This window comes from Chiloscyllium plagiosum, unplaced genomic scaffold (assembly GCF_037043375.1).
Source record: "Chiloscyllium plagiosum isolate Xiang-an unplaced genomic scaffold, Cpla_swu_hap1 HiC_scaffold_6, whole genome shotgun sequence".
Taxonomy (NCBI): Eukaryota; Metazoa; Chordata; class Chondrichthyes; order Orectolobiformes; family Hemiscylliidae; genus Chiloscyllium; species Chiloscyllium plagiosum.
Genome location: NW_028270144.1, coordinates 55,925,825 through 55,942,651, shown reverse-complemented (window position 1 = coordinate 55,942,651; position 16,827 = coordinate 55,925,825). Strand labels below are relative to the sequence as shown.

The 16,827-nt window shown below is 41.4% G+C and overlaps 1 protein-coding gene across 1 annotated transcript in view; it reads left to right on the top strand.

Annotated features, from left to right (window-relative positions):
• LOC122551133 (piwi-like protein 4) overlaps positions 1-16,827 on the top strand; it is a 161,072-nt gene that overhangs the window by 26,769 nt on the left and 117,476 nt on the right. The window contains exon 6 of the mRNA XM_087987788.1: positions 1,977-2,174. Within this exon, the coding sequence (XP_087843914.1) occupies positions 1,977-2,174 (198 nt within the window). The remainder of the gene's footprint in view (positions 1-1,976; positions 2,175-16,827) is intronic.

Here is a 16,827-nt window from a genome sequence, read left to right as displayed (position 1 = left end):
ATGAATATACCTTCATCTTACTTGTTAAATTCAGCTTAGTGTTTTTGGATGGACATCCTTATATAGGAGGAAGAGGGATGTAGGCAAGAGATTGGTGATGTGGCTACTCAGTGGATGCGTTGGAAAGAAAGATTGAAGAATGAAGCAATTAGAGGTGCTTCTTGTAATCAAACAATGGTGAGAGCACTTTAGAGAATGCTGAGAAGAACACAGTGAAAAACATTAGGAATATTCAAGAGGAATTCAACTCGAGATTGGTAACGAAGCAGAAAATTTGCAAGAAGAGTGAATTGGACCATACCATCAATTGAGCAAGTTCAGCAGTTTATTAAGATGGTTTTGATGTCAAAGTTAATCATTCTGCCATATCCTCCTATCTTTTGATGCCCTTAACATATTGGACCATAAATATATTTATTTAATTCTTGAATATTCTCACCAACTGTGCATCCACAACCCTCCAGTAGAGGATGCAAATGTCCTCACCCAGAGGGTGATGAATATTTCTCTTCCTTAATGCTGACTTCTTACCTGACATGATGATTCCCAGTGCTGGATGCTCCATGTGTGGCAAGAGAGCAGAGAGGGGAGAAAGGCTTTTGCACTTGAACAGAAACCGAGATTCAGGTAGTGGACTTGGGTCTGAAGCACCAAAACTATTAATGGCCACAATAGGAAATATGTAGAGATTAGGTAGAACATACAGTTGACTGAGAAGACAATGTAAAAAAATGTATAAAGTTACTATTTAATATTTGGGATCAGATATTGAAAATGTCTGCATGGAGCAAGCTAGCTGGGAGGTGTTTGTGTAGAGGTAATGTCACAAAGGCCCTTGGTTAATGCTGTAGGTCCAAATCCCACCATGACAATTTAGTGGAATTTCAATTCATTTACATTGGAATTGTAAGCTAGTCTCTGTAATGGTGAATATGAAACTATTATCAATTGTCATAAAATCCCATCTAGTACAGTAATGCCCTTCTGGAAAGGAACTTCACCAACTGTATCTAGTCCATTCTACATGAGATTCCAAATTCACAGTAATGTGGTGGTCTGTAATTGCTTTCTGAAATGGTGCATAAAGTCACCCAGTTCAAGGGCAACTGTTACTGGCCTAACCAGAGATGCCAATATCTGAAGAAAGAATAAATAAAAAGCTCCACCCTTTAAACTTCAGATTTACTTATGGAACAAGACTATATCCAGGAAACATGTAGGGCAAAATATCAATGGAAGCATTGGTGGGAGTTACCTTGTAGAAATAGACAGCCAAGGAAAAATGGACAATTGATCATGTCAGGAAAGACTGCTCCTGCAGAGTGGAACTGTATAGTGGACTCTCCTGTTGCTGAGATGGACCCATTATACCAACAAAAGTATGAAGTGTAGTGTAAGTGAAACCCATTAACCAACAACACCAAAGCCAATGAGAGTCCATGGGACCACTGCAAAAGATCACCTGTAAGGTTGTTTGGAGCAAACATGATTGGAAGTAGCATAATGAGCTTGATGGTGTGGTTCAAAGACAATTGAGGAATTTTGAAGAATGAGTGGGGATTGAGTGATCACAGTGAGCAGTCACAGAAATTAAATGGCAATAGCACTGTGTTCAGTCCCTTGGAAGTGATATCCACAGTGGGATGAAATAGCAGGACTAGTCCAGAGCAGAGTTAAATGTCTCAAAAGCAGGAGCGAGTCTAGAAGAGCTACATAAACAGGTAATAGAAAATCGATAGTCCAATGGAAAAATCAGCTTCAGTCAAAAGAAAATATGCAGTCCTTAATTATTTGTCAAGTTCTTGAATCCTGCTATATGCTGTTAATCCAGTGCCTCATCTGCCAATGTTTGACTTCTCTTCCTCTTCTGTTCTGAAATAATCTGAATTGAGATGAATTTCAATTCTGTTGTATTTGGAAAGGCTCCAAATACTGAATTGCCATGTATTTACGATTTATGTATTTTCTCATTCCAGGTTGATTTTATGGCCAGGTTTTTCTACTTCAATCTTGAGATATGAGACCAAGATCCTGTTGTCTGTTGATATAAGCCACAAAGTTCTACGTAGTGAAACTGTATTAGACTTCATGACTGAGCTATACAACAGAGTTGGTGACCAACATTTCAGTGATACCTGTATGAATGAGTTAGTAGGATTTGTTGTCCTTACAAGGTAAATAAACAAACCAGAAGAGCTAGTTGGTATGAAGCTCCTTATTGTCATCTTCTGGTGTGATAATAGTAATAACAACAAAATTATTTTAAAAAAATTAATCAGCAAAACAAAAAATCAAAACCAAATAGTATTTGAAATCTTTAAAGTTATTGGTAGAATAGCCTCTTTACTCAATTGGTGAAATTGTAATTAATAATTCTACCTAATGTTGCATCATTGCTTTAACATTGTGTAGTAACAGATTCTGAGTTAAAAGTTTTATTTGTCTTCATGTTCATGTGATTTTGTAAGTTCTGTTTGTCTTTTCTGTGCATTTAAATTTTGAAAGAGAAGCTTGGTGGAAGTTTCACCTATGAAAATGAAAGTATAACTTGTTCAAAACTGAGTAATCAACATTGTATTTTCATGTGTATTGTTCCAAATTATTTGTTATAAAACATCTAGCAATAATGTTCAGGGGATCACAAAAAACCTTTCACAATGTGATTGTACATGTGGATTAAAGGTAAAAGAAAGGATGTTAATTGAGAACCGTGCCACTTATCATTGTTAATTAACTGCTTTTAGGTCAAGTCAAATGAATGATCTTCGAAACTCCATAATACAATCTCAAATCAAAATATTAGTATTCTTGAGCATCATTTTCAGTTCTTTATCATTCCATTATTGATGCTGAATTGATCTTGTAGAAGGGGGCGGCATGGTGGCTCAGTGGTTAGCACTGCTGCCTCACAGCGCCAGGGACCCAGGTTCGATCCCTGCCTCAGGTGACCGTCTGTCTGTGTGGCGTTTGCACATTCTCCCTGTGTCTGCACGAGTTTCCTCCCACAATCCAAAAATGTGCAGATCATGCTAAATTGCCCAATGTGTTAGGTGCAATAGTCAGGCATAAATGTAGGGGAATGGGTCTGGGTGGGTTACTCTTTGGAGGGTCGGTGTGGACTTGCTGTGCCCAAAACCCTGTTTCCATTCTAAAGGTAATCTAGTGTATTACTGAAATTTGCTTTACCAAGCTCGGTTGTCTGCTTGGTAAAGAATCAAGACAATTTCAGTTCTCTGATCTAACAATATTGTTATAGAAACATTGTTACATTGTTCTTACTGTTCTGGACCAGTAACAAACCCCTCAATATATATTTAGAAGATACCCTTGACCCCAATTTTTTCCTTTTTTTTAAAGCCATTGTATTCAGAATGCATCAAATTACCAGGCTTCAAGCAAAACACACTTTATTCTTACACTATAGTAACAATACAAACAAAAAAAAATTGGAGTAACTTAATTCTATTGGAAAACTTAATAGAATAGTAGATTATTTAAAGACTAAACAGCAACTATTCCAACTTAGTAACATTCCACGATCACACCCTTGGGAAAGACAAAATTAGTTAAATAGATTACCTCTCATGCAATGCTCCAGTTCAGGAAGAAAGACCACCAGAAGACCATAAGGCATGGGAGTGGAAGTAAGGCCATTTGGTCCATTGAGTCCACACCGCCATTCAATCATGGCTGGTGAGCATTTCAATGCCACTTAGCCGCATTCTTCCCCGTAGCCCTTAATTCCTTGCAAGATCAAGAATTTATCAATCTCTGCCTTGAAGACATTTAATGTCCCGGTCTCCACTGCACTCGGTGGCAATGAATTCGACAGGCCCACCACTCTCTAGCTGAGGAAATGTCTCCTCATTTCAATTCTAAATTGATCCCCTCTAATTCTAAGGCTGTATCACTGCCTAATCCTAGCGTCCACCATTTCTAAGCCAAGCATTGTCTTGTAAGTTTCTATTAGATCTCTCCTCAACCTTCTAAACTCTAATGAATACAATCCCAGGATCCTCAGCCGTTAATCGTATGTTAAGCCTACCATTCCAGGGATCATCTATGTGAATCTCCGCTGGACACGCTCCAGTGCCAGTATATCCTTCCTGAGGTATGGGGCCCAGAATTGGACACTATTCTAAATGGGTCCTAACTAGAGCTTTATAAAGTCTCAGTAGCACATCGTTGCTTTTAAATTCCAACCATCTTGAGACAAATGACAACATTACATTTGCTTTCTTAACCATGGACTGCAAGTCAACCTTGAGAGAATCCTGGACAGCTCTCCCAAATCCCTTTGTATTTTGGCTTTATGAATTTTCTCACTGTTTAGAAAATAGTCCATGCTGGTATTTTTTCCAAAGTGCAAGACCTCGCATTTGCTCACATTGAAGTTCATCAGCCATTTCCTGGACCACTGTCCTAAACTGTCTAAATCTTTCTGCCGCCTCCCCACTCTTCAGAACTAACTTCGTATCATCAGCAAACTTCGCCACAATGCCCCCAGTCCCCTCATCCAGATCATTAATATATAAAGTGAACAGCAGCTGCCCCAACACTGGACCCTGGATGACACCACTTGTCACCGGCTGCCATCTATCCCAACTCTCTGCCTTCTGTCAGACAGCCAATCCTAAATCCATGCCAGTAGCTCACCTCGAACACCTTACTCAGCAGCCTCCTGTGAGGCACCTTATCAAAGACCTTTTAGAAATTTAGGTAGATAACATCCACTGGGATTCCCTGGTCTAACCTACTTATTTCCTCTTCAAATAATTCTAACAGGCTTGTCAGGCATGACCTCCCCTTACTAAATCCATGCTGGCGTGTTCTAATCTGACCTTGCACTTCTAAGAATTTAGAAATCTCATCCTTAACGATGGATTTTAGAATTTTACCTACAACTGAAGTTAGGCTGATCGGCCTATAATTTTCCATGTTTTGACTTGATCCTTTCTTGAACAAGGGGGTTACAGCAGCGATTTTATAATCATCTGGGACTTTCCCTGACTCCAGTGATTTTTAAAAGATTACAACCATTGCCTGCTCTATTTCTTCAGCCACCTCCCTCAGAACTCTAGGATATAGCCCATCCAGGCCAGGAGATTTCTCTATTTTTAGACCTTTTAGCTTTTCTAGCTCTTTCTCTTTTGTAATGCGACCATACTCAACTCTGCCCCTTGACTCTCCTTATTTGTTGGGATATTACTCATGTGAAGACTGACATAAAGTATTTATTAAGCTCTTCGGATACTTCCTTATCTCCCATCACGAGCCTTTCTGCATCAATTTGGAGGGTCCCAATTTCTATTTGTGCCTCTTGTTTGTTCCTTATGTATTGAAATAAACTTTTACTATATTTTCTAATATTACTGGCTAGCTTGCCTTCATATTTGATCCTCTCCTTTGTTGTTTCTCTATTTGTTATCCTCTGTTTGTTTTTGTACTCTCGCTAATCTTCTGATTTTCCAGTGCTCTTGGCCACTTTAGAACATAGAACATAGAACAATACAGCACAGAACAGGCCCTTCGGCCCACGATGTTGTGCCGAACTTCTAACCTAGATTAAGTACCCATCCATGTACCTATCCAAATGCCGCTTAAAGGTCGCCAATGATTCCGACTCTACCACTCCCACAGGCAGCGCATTCCATGCCCCCACCACTCTCTGGGTAAAGAACCCACCCCTGACATCTCCCCTATACCTTCCACCCTTCACCTTAAATTTATGTCCCCTTGTAACACTCTGTTGTACCCGGGGAAAAAGTTTCTGACTGTCTACTCTATCTATTCCTCTGATCATCTTATAAACCTCTATCAAGTCACCCCTCATGCTTCGCCGTTCCAACGAGAAAAGGCCGAGAACTCTCAACCTATCCTCGTACGACTTCCTCACCATTCCAGGCAACATCCTGGTAAATCTTCTCTGCACCCTCTCCAAAGCTTCCACATCTTTCCTAAAGTGAGGCGACCAGAACTGCACACAGTACTCCAACTGTGGCCTAACCAAAGTCCTGTACAGCTGCAACATCACTTCACGACTCTTGAATTCAATCCCTCTGCTAATGAACGATAATACTCCATAGGCCTTCTTACAAACTCTATCCACCTGAGTGGCAACCTTCAAAGATCTATGTACATAGACCCCAAGATCCCTCTGTTCCTCCACCTGACTTAGAACCCTACCATTAACCCTGTATTCCGCATTCTTATTTGTTCTTCCAAAATGGACAACCTCACACTTGGCAGGGTTGAACTCCATCTGCCAGTCCTCAGCCCAGCTCTGCATCATATCTAAGTCCCTCTGCAGCCGACAACAGCCCTCCTCACTGTCCACAACTCCACCTATCTTCGTATCATCTGCAAATTTACTGACCCACCCTTCGACTCCCTCATCTAAGTCATTAATAAAAATTACAAACAGCAGAGGACCCAGAACTGATCCCTGCGGAACTCCACTTGTAACTGGGCTCCAGGCTGAATATTTACCATCTACCACCACTCTCTGCCTTCGACCGGTTAGCCAGTTTTCTATCCAATTGGCCAAATTTCCCTCTATCCCATGCCTCCTGACTTTCCGCATAAGCCTACCATGGGGAACCTTATCAAATGCCTTACTAAAATCCATGTACACTACATCCACTGCTCTACCCTCATCCACATGCTTGGTCACCTCCTCGAAGAATTCAATAAGACTTGTAAGGCAAGACCTACCCTTCACAAATCCGTGCTGGCTGTCCCTAATCAAGCAGTGTCTTTCCAGATACTCATAAATCCTATCCCTCAGTACCCTTTCCATTACTTTGCCTACCACAGAAGTAAGACTAACAGGCCTGTAATTCCCAGGGTTATCCCTATTCCCTTTTTTAAACAGGGGCACAACATTCGCTACTCTCCAGTCCCCTGGTACCACCCCCGTTGCCAGTGAAGATGAGAAGATCATTGCCAACGGTACTGCAATTTCCTCTCTTGCTTCCCACATAATCCTAGGATATATCCCGGCAGGCCCGGGGGACTTGTCTATCCTCAAGTTGTTCAAAATGTCCAACACATCTTCCTTCCCAACAGGTATCTCTTCTAGCTTACCAGTCCCTTTCACACTCTCCTCTTCTACAATACGGTCCCTCTCGTTCGTAAATACTGAAGAGAAGTACTTGTTCAACACCTCTCCTATCTCTTCCGACTCAATACACAGTCTCGTTCTCGTCATTCTCAGGTTTCTTACATACGCATAAAATGCCTTGGGGTTATCCTTGATCCTATCCGCCAACGATTTTTCATGCCCTCTCTTAGCTCTCCTAATCCCTTTCTTCAGGTCCCTTCTGGCTATCCTGTATCCCTCCACTGCTCTGTCTGAATCCTGTTTCCTCAACCTTATGTAAGCATCCTTCTTCCTCTTTACCAGACATTCAACCTCTCTCGTCAACCAAGGCTCCCTCACACGACCATTTCTTTCCTGCCTGATAGGTACATACATATCATGGACACGTCGTATCTGCTCTTTGAAAAAGTTCCACATTTCCACCACATCCTTCCCTGACAGCCTATGCTCCCAACGTATGCTCCTCAAATCCTGCCTTACAGCATCGTAATTTCCCTTCCCCCAATTATAAAATCTACCTTGTTGTGCGCACCTATCTCTCTCCATAACCAAGGTGAAAGTCACAGAATTGTGGTCACCATCACCAAAATGTTCACACACTAACAAGCCCACCACTTGTCCCGGTTCATTACCGAGTACCAAATCCAATATGGCCTCCCCTCTGGTTGGACAATCTACATACTGCGTTAGAAAAGCTTCCTGGACACACTGCACAAACACCGCCCCATCCAATCTACTTGATCTAAAGAGCTTCCAATCAATATTTGGGAAGTTGAAGTCGCCCATGACTACGACCCTGTGGCTTCTGCACCTTTCCAAAATCTGTTTCCCAATCTGTTTCTCCACAACTCTGCTGCTATTGGGGGGCCTATAGTAAACACCCAATAAGGTGACTGCACCTTTCCTATTTCTGACTTCAGCCCATACTACCTCCAGAGGCAGATCCCCCTCAAACTTCCTTTCTGCAGCCGTTATACCATTTCTCATTAGCAATGCCACTCCCCCTCCTTATTTCCCACCCTCCCTAATCTTACTGAAACACCTGTAACCAGGAACCTCCAACAGCCATTCCTGTCCCACATCTATCCACGTTTCCGTGATGGCCACAACATCGTAGTCCCAGGTACCGATCCACGCCTTAAGTTCACCCACCTTATTTCTGATACTCCTTGCGTTGAAGTATACGCACTTGAGCCCATCTCTGTGTCCGCAAGTAGTCCCTGTCAGTGCTACCTTCTCCACAGCCTCCCTACAGTCTTGGGCATCCTGACACACAGCTAGCTTACTTGCTGGACTACAAGTCCAGATCCCATCCCCCTGCCAAATTAGTTTAAACCCCCCCGAAGAGTCTTAGCAAACCTACCCCCCAGGATATTGGTGCCCTTCTGGTTCAGGTGCAACCCGTCCTGTTTGTACAGGTCCCACCATCCCCAGAATGCAGTCCAATTGTCCAAATATCTGAAGCCCTCCCTCCTACACCAGCCTTGCAGCCACGTGTTCAACTGCACTCTCTCCCTATTCTTTGCCTCACTGTCACGTGGCACCGGCAACAACCCAGAGATGACGACTCTGTCTGTCCTAGCTTTTAGCTTCCAGCCTAACTCCTTGAGCTCTTGAATGACCTCCCCACCCCTCTTCCTACCTATGTCGTTGGTGCCAATGTGCACCACGACTTCTGGCTGCACACCCTCCCCCTTAAGGATTCTGAAGACACGGTCTGAGACGTCTCGGACCCTAGCACCCGGGAGGCAACAAGCCATCCGTGAGTCTCGCCCATGTCCACAGAACCGCCTGTCCGTCCCTCTAACTAGAGAGTCCCCTATAACTAGCGCTCTCCTCCTCTCCCCCTTTCCCTTCTGAGTCTCAGAGCCACAGACCCCTTCACTGCAGCTTACACCTGCAACGCTGTCCCCCCCAACAGTTTCCAAAGCTGTATACTTATTTTTTAGGGGAACGACCACAGGGGAACCCTGCACTGCCTGCTTCTTCCTCTTCCCACCTCTAACTGTTACCCAGCTACCTCTGTTCTCTGGCGTAACTATGTCCCTGTAGCTTCTATCAATCACCCTCTCAGCCTCTCGAATAATCCTCAGTTCATCCAACTCCAGTTCCAGTTCCCTAACTCGTTCGGTGAGGATCAGGATCTGACTGCATTTCCTGCAGATGAAGTCGGCAGGAGTATCGGTGGTCACCCCTACCTCGAACATCCTGCAGGAGGAACATTCCACCGCCTGCGCTGCCATGACTGTACACTTTCTCCAAAAACAAGAACACTGAGTCAATAACACTGAGTCACTTACCTGTGAACTTTAAAGTTAGGTTAGAGGAGGAGGGTGGGAGGGAAGACCTACGGATGTAGGACCTGGGGTGTAGAACACACCCACTCAAATACTAATCACTTACCTTCCCGCCCAGCTATGCGCTCCAACCTCACTTCCGCTGCTCCCACTCAAATGACCGTTGGTGATTAAAGGGTGAGTATACTCACCCTTTAATCACCAACTTTATAGGCTCTCTCTTTTTCTATGATACATTTCCTGACTTACTTTGTCAGCCATGGCTGTCTAATCCTCCTCCCTCACCCCCCGAATATTCATTCTTTTTTCTGGGATGAACCTCTGTACTGTGTCCCCAATTACACCCAGAAACTCCTGCCATTGTTGCCCAACTGTCTTCCTCACAAGGCTCTGCTTCCAGTCGATTTTTGTCAGTTCCTCTCTCATGCCTGTGTAACTGTAACACCATTACATCCAAATTTGCCTTCTCTCTTTCAAACTGCAGACTTAACTCTACCATATTATCATTGCTGCCTCCTAAGTGTTCCCTTACTTTAAGATCTTTTATAACGTCATTACACAGCACTAAGTCCAGAATAGTGTGCTCCCTTGTGTGCTCCATCACAAGCTGTTCCAAAAAGCCATCCTGTAAGCATTCCATGAATTTCCTTTCTTTGGGTCCACTGGCAACATTATTCACCCATCCATTTGCATATTGAAGTCCCCCATGATCACCGTGATCTTGCCTTTCTGACATGCCCTATCTATTTCCTGGTACAGGAGAAAATCAAGAGAAAACTCTGTGAGAAAGAGAAAGGATGCAAGCATTTTGGTGTAGCAGGTAGAATAGCAGCTTCTAAACTACAACAGCTATGGAAAGTTAAACTAAAATCCTGGTTTGGTGGGAGCTTAAACCCATCCTTCATGCTGCTTCAATTTTTAAAATGCACAAGGACTCACAACCTGTTCACTTCACTAGCTAGGAACAGATTGTTTGCCACTGCTGTCTTAACCTCTCTTTACAAAAAAAAGGACAAAGGACATCTCTTAAAGCCATAGTATCGTCACACCTTCCTGCTTTAAATAGAATGAACCATCAATGTCCAAGGATGGCTTGATTTTTAAATACCTTTTGATCTTTGGCTATTAGTATACTGCAATGCAACATATATTTCATTGTCGCTAAGCATGCACACATTCAACACTACAGTACATTTCAATTCATTGTTCCCCCACAGAATGCCTCCATCTTCACTCATCTAAATCGTGACAACATGTTGGCAATTACATTCTCTTATCCTGCTACATGTATAATTTTCAAATTGAATGGCTGCAATAATAAGCTCCATCTAAATAGTCTGGAATTTTTATCCTTAAATTTTTCCAAAAACCTTAAGGCGTTATGATTAGTATATACAATTATCTCAGACACATGATTGACAATATAAATGTTGCAATGCTAATGCCAAATGTAAGGTCTCCTCAATTGTGGAATATTTCTTTTGATGAATATTTAGCTTTTGGAAAAAATACCCAGTAGGTGTTCTCTGGTTGTCTTGCAAGAGTACATCACCAACCCCTACATCACTTGTATCGATAGCCACCTTGAATGGCTTTGCATAATTAGATGTTGCTAACACAGGGGCGGTGATTACCACAGCTTTCAGGTTGTCAAATATCTTCTGACACTCTTCCCTCCACTGAAGTGTTTTGTGCTTCTACAACAGGTCCGTCAGTGCAGCAACCACACTGCTAAAATTCAATACTTAATTTTTGATAAAAACCATTCAGTCCCAGGAATCATAGTACTTCTGTTTTCATCAGTGGTATGGGAAATTCCATAAACACCTTTGTTTTCACATCCTGTGGAGCTATCTGTCCATGATATGGCCCAGGAACATGACTTGGGCTTTTGTGAACTCACAGCCAAGTTTATCACCAAGCCAGCCTCTTAAAGTTGATCAAATAATTCTGCTAGATGCTCTAATTGCTCCTTCCATGTGTGACTGAAAATCACCAGATTATTTATGTATAACACACAATCCTGAAATGACTTTATTGGTTAATCTTTGAAATGTGGCTGGCACATTTTTATACCAAATGGTATGACTTTAAACTGGTACCGGCCATTCAGTCTCTGAAAGCTGAAAGTTTCTTCACTCTTGAGCATTTTCTTAGTAAGTCCAACATAGAAATATAATTTGCTTGTCCCACCTTCTCAATACAGTCTTCCAAACGTGGAATAAGATATGAATCAGACTTTGTAACTTGATTGACTTTGTGATAGTCCACATCGTTGGGTACTGTCTGGTTTTGGCATCATTGCTATGAGTGAGCTCCATTTTCTGCAATTCACTTGAACTATGGCATTTCTGAACATGTTTCCTATGTCGTGCCAACTTCAAAGGATTACGTCTATATGATATTGCTGAATTGGAACAGCATTTCCTATATCTACATCATGGGTAATTAGATTAGTACTTCCCAGGTTCTTCCCACATAACACACTAGCTGATTTGTAAAAATCTTGCAGCTCGTTTTGATTTTCCTCTGGAAGGTAACTCAATAATGTGTCCAAATTTTTGAGAGCTTCCTCATTGTACAATTTAATTTGAGGCATGTCCGATTCAGAATCATCTGAAATCGGTTCTTCACTTTGTGTTGTAACCAGTAATACATTGATCTTTTGCTTTCCTTCCTAGTCAAAATACCTTTTGAGTGTATTCACTTGATACACAGATTTCCTTTCATCTGGTCTTCTTATCAAATAATACGACAAGAGTCTTAAATGGTTGCATTGGACCCCTCCCTAAAACTAAGTGTGGGAATCAATATTTGTTGACCATAATAGATATGTCTGTTAGATTTCTGGAGGCCATTCCATTAAGCAATATCATGGCTAAAAGGATTGTAGAAGAGCCACTGACATTTTCTGCTAGATATGGGCTACCTGCTGAAATACAATCAAATCAAGGGAGGGGTCCTATGCAATCAATTAGGACTCTTGTAAAGGGTTCCTCAAATGTGGGAATGGATATTAAGAGGGTTGTTTCTATCACTTCCTGAGGTTTTCCAATTACCTGACATGTATGACATGTCTGGCAAAATTCAACCACATCTCTGCAATCCAGGCCAATAAAATGTTTTAGTATTTTGGCTTGAGTTTTTCCTTACTCTAAATGACGACCTACCGGTAATTCATGCTACCCACAACACCTCCTTTCTGTAACCTACTGATAAAACAACTTGATGAACTTCTGCCCGTTTTTCATCTACCTGAATAAGTAATGGTTTCCATTTCCTCATCAAGGCTACATTTTTAAGATAGCAACATTCTGGGATACATTCAAATTTTTCTGTGTACATTGTTTAATATAACTGCTTTAATTTCTTATCTTTCTGTTGTAATTCATCTAGCTTATCTGGACTAAAAATATCTATTTTGTCCTCCACTGTTCTTATTTTTTCCCAACCATTTAATCAAACGTAGTTTCTGATAATTGAATAGTAAAGGTAAACTTCCTTACCTTTACTATTTGATTTCTCAAATAGTTTTAACTGATGCTTTGGAACATTTTTACCACACAGTCAGGAAAAATCCCAGGTTATATATCCTGTAACACCTCAGTTGTCTGACCTTTCATTGGCTTTTCAATCACAATAGTCATCACTCTCACCTGTGATCCAGCTGTATCATTACTAAGGATAACTGTATGTCTGAAACTGAAAATTCCTCTATTACTCCTCCCACTTCACCACTTTTCACTGGACTCTCCAGCCTCATCTTATAATGCAGAATATTGTACTTCTTAACATGAATTCCAAATATTACCATCTTTTCTGGCAATGCTCCTTCTGAGTTACATATCTCCTCATCTTTTATCATCAAAGATTGACTTGCTCCTGTCTCTATTAAAATTTTAATTTTTTTACCTGCTCCTCCTGGCATACATGAGTAAACCTTATCCATGCAAATAATTCTTTAAAGAGATATGGCACTTTCTTCTCAACCAACCCGTCATCAGGTTGTATGTTCTTGCAGCTTTTTAGCTTCTACTGTACTTTCCTTTATATTTCAACAAAACCTACTGGTTTATCCTGTTTTCCCAAATCTGTCTTCCCAAAGCATCAATGATATCTCCTTTGCCCTTACCTTGTGAGGATATCTCTTTCCCCCAAGTTTTATTCCTCGCAGATTGAAATTGATATCGGAAGCTTGATTTATGAACTAACTCATAACCATTGTCCATTTCTGCAGTCTTAACTCTCTGGTCTTCCACATGAGTTCGCACTACTTCAGGTTGCGAATTTTGAACTTCTTCAAAGTAGTTGTCTGTCTGAAAGTGTCATATGTTTGACCTATTTTCAGTGCCTTTATCCACCTATCAAAATTGCTTTGTTTAGATGTTTCAAATTCAATGTAGGTTTGACCAGGCTCCCTCCTTAGATTCTTGAACCGTCTGTAGGCTTCTGTCACTAGTGCATATGCACATAAAATGTTTTTTTTCACATCATCATACTCCCCAAATCCATCCTCTGACAGTGATGCAAATACCTCACTTGCTCTACCTGCCAACTTTGTTTGCATCAACAATGCCCACGTGATCACCAGCGATTTCATTTGTTTAGACACTTTCTCAAATGAAATGAAAAATGCTTCTATATCCTTGTCGTCAAACATAGGCAATCCTTGGACATTATTAAACAGATTCCCCACCAGGCTTTTGATTACTTTGAGATTGCTGTCTGTTCCTACTCCTGCCTTGCACCGCCACCTCCGCATTTTGAATCAACTTTGTGTTTTCAGTTCTAATCTCCGTAGTTCAAAAACTCTCTCTTTTTCCTTTTCTTCTGTTTAGTCTTCCCTTCTTTCTTTTTCCTCTGCTAGAACTGCTCTCTTTTTCTGCTTTTCTTCTGCCTTCAATCATAATTCAAACTGTTTAATTTCCTTTTCATGCTTCATTTGCAATTGAATTTTAGCCATTTTCAAAGATTCCAATTGCATTTCTGGATATCATAAATGTTGAGCTATTGTTTGCAATTACCTCCCCTTTTTACTCATACAAAGGCAACCTAACTCCAGCTTGTTTGTCAATTCCAAAAGATGTGCCTTGCTTACTTTCTGTAATACTGCCAAATGACTTCTTCCACCCCCAGGAAACTCTTAGTTACCGAAAGAACCATGACTACACAAAGCATTCCCTATTTAAACCAACCATAAAGCAAACACCAACACTGAATACTCATTGACTTTGAGTCCAATAATCATAAACCCAAACTGGAATGAGAGATTGCAATCCCAACAAGAGCCCCGGTTTTCTTTTGTGGACCAGATCATACCCCTCAAGATATATAAAGAAGATAACCTAGACACTAACTTTTTATTTTTTTAAAGGCAAATGTAAGATGCTGTGTTCCAGTTGCACTAGATTGAAGCAAGCACTTGAAGCAAATTATGATTTATTCAGATAGATTGATCTGATTTATTGTCACGTGCACCGAAGTAGAGTGAAAAGCTTTGTTTACGAGCAGTACAGTCAGATCATAGTAAGCAAGGACATAGATAGGGTGAAAATAAACCTGGACAGAGTAAGGCGTACAGGTTACACTACATAGGACATGTGCTAGACAAGATCAACATTAACAAGATCATGCACCATGTCACCAAGCCTGCTATCTCCTTTTTGTATCCTGACTCATCATCGTTTGATATCTGACCTGCCATAGTATTTTTGTCAGCAAACCTGCAGATGGCATTCATTTGGAATTTGGTAACACAGTCATGTGTGTGTTCAGGCAATATAGGAGGAGGTTGAGAACACATCCTTGGGAGGCTACCATGTTGAGTGTTATCGTGGAGGAGGTGTAGTTATATATCTTCACTGATTACGATCTATGGTTAGGAAGCTGAGGATCCAGTTGCAGAAGGCAGAGCTGAGACCTACAGCCTGAAGGGGATAATGGTATTGAAGGCAGAGCTGTAGTCAATGTCAGGAGTCTGGCAGAGATGTCCTTGATATCTAGATGTTCCAGCGATGAGTGTAGGTTTAGGGATATGGCATTCCACTGTGGACCTGTTATGTCAGTAGGCAAATGGCAGGGGACTGAGGCATGATGCAAGACTCGAGTTGTTGTTGGCAAAACAAATCCTCTCAAAACAGTTCATTAATATGGAGGTCAAAGCCACAGGTAATCATCAAGACATGTTACATGTGCTTTCTTAGGTACTGGGATGATGGAGGTCTTCTTGAAGCAGGTGAGGACTTTGGCTTGTAGGAGGGAGAGGTTAAAGATGCCAGTGAATACCTCTGGCAGCTGGTCCATACAGGATCTAAGTGCATGGCTGGGGATTCCATCTGGGCTCATCACTTTTCTTGGGTTGACTCCCAGGAAGACCAATCTGTTGTCTGCAGCGGTGATGTAGGGAAGATGTACTTCCGGGACTGTCGGGACAGATGACACCATCTGGCTGGAATAGAAAACATTGAGCACATCAGGGAGAAATGTGGTCTGCTTCATTTTGTATCCTGTTATGTTGTTTATGCCTTGCCACAGATAGTGGCAATCCGTAAGGTTGGTTCGGACCTCTAATTTGGTCTGGTACTGCCTCTTGGCATCTCTGATGGCTCTGTTTAGGTCATGTCTGTACTTTCTGTATGGTTCTGGGTAATCTGACTTGAATGCTGCACACCTGGTCTTCAGCAGGGAGTGGATTTCCCAGTTCATCCAATGTTTCCCGGTTGAGGAACACCCAGATTGACTACTTTGGCAAGCAGTCCTCCACGCATCAGCTAATGAAATCCATAGAGGTGGTGGTATACTCATCCAGATTCTCCGCTGAGTATGTGAATATGGTCCAGTCCAGTGATTCCAAACAGTCCCAGATAGGCTCTTCTGCTGCTTCTGAGCAGCATTGTATTCCTTTTTGTGAAGAATCCTCTCATTGCAGCATCTGTATTCTTACACTATAGTTAAAATACAAACAAAAGAGGAATTGGTGTCACAACTCTAATGGAAATTTTAATAGAATAATAGGTTATTTAATCTACTGAACAGCAACTGTTCCAATATAATAACACACAATAAACACACACTTGGCAAAGGCAAGTTCAGTTAAATAGATTGTCTCACATGCAATGCTCCAGTCTGGAAGAAAAGAGTATCAAGTGAAAAAACAAAAAGAGAAAGAATGCAAGCATTTTACTGTCACAGGTAGAGATGTATAACAGTTTCCAAACACCATTGAAGGTTAAACGAAAGTCCTGATTTTGTGGGAGCTTGACTCCACCCCTTTGGGCTGCTTCAATTGTTCCAACCTTTTGAAAGAAACGTAAGGCCTCACATGGTATTCACTTTGTTGGTTGGGAACAGACCACTCACTACCTCTGTATCAACTTCTTTTCATTTTAAATAAAACCAGGACAAAATACGCCTTTTAAAGCCATAGTA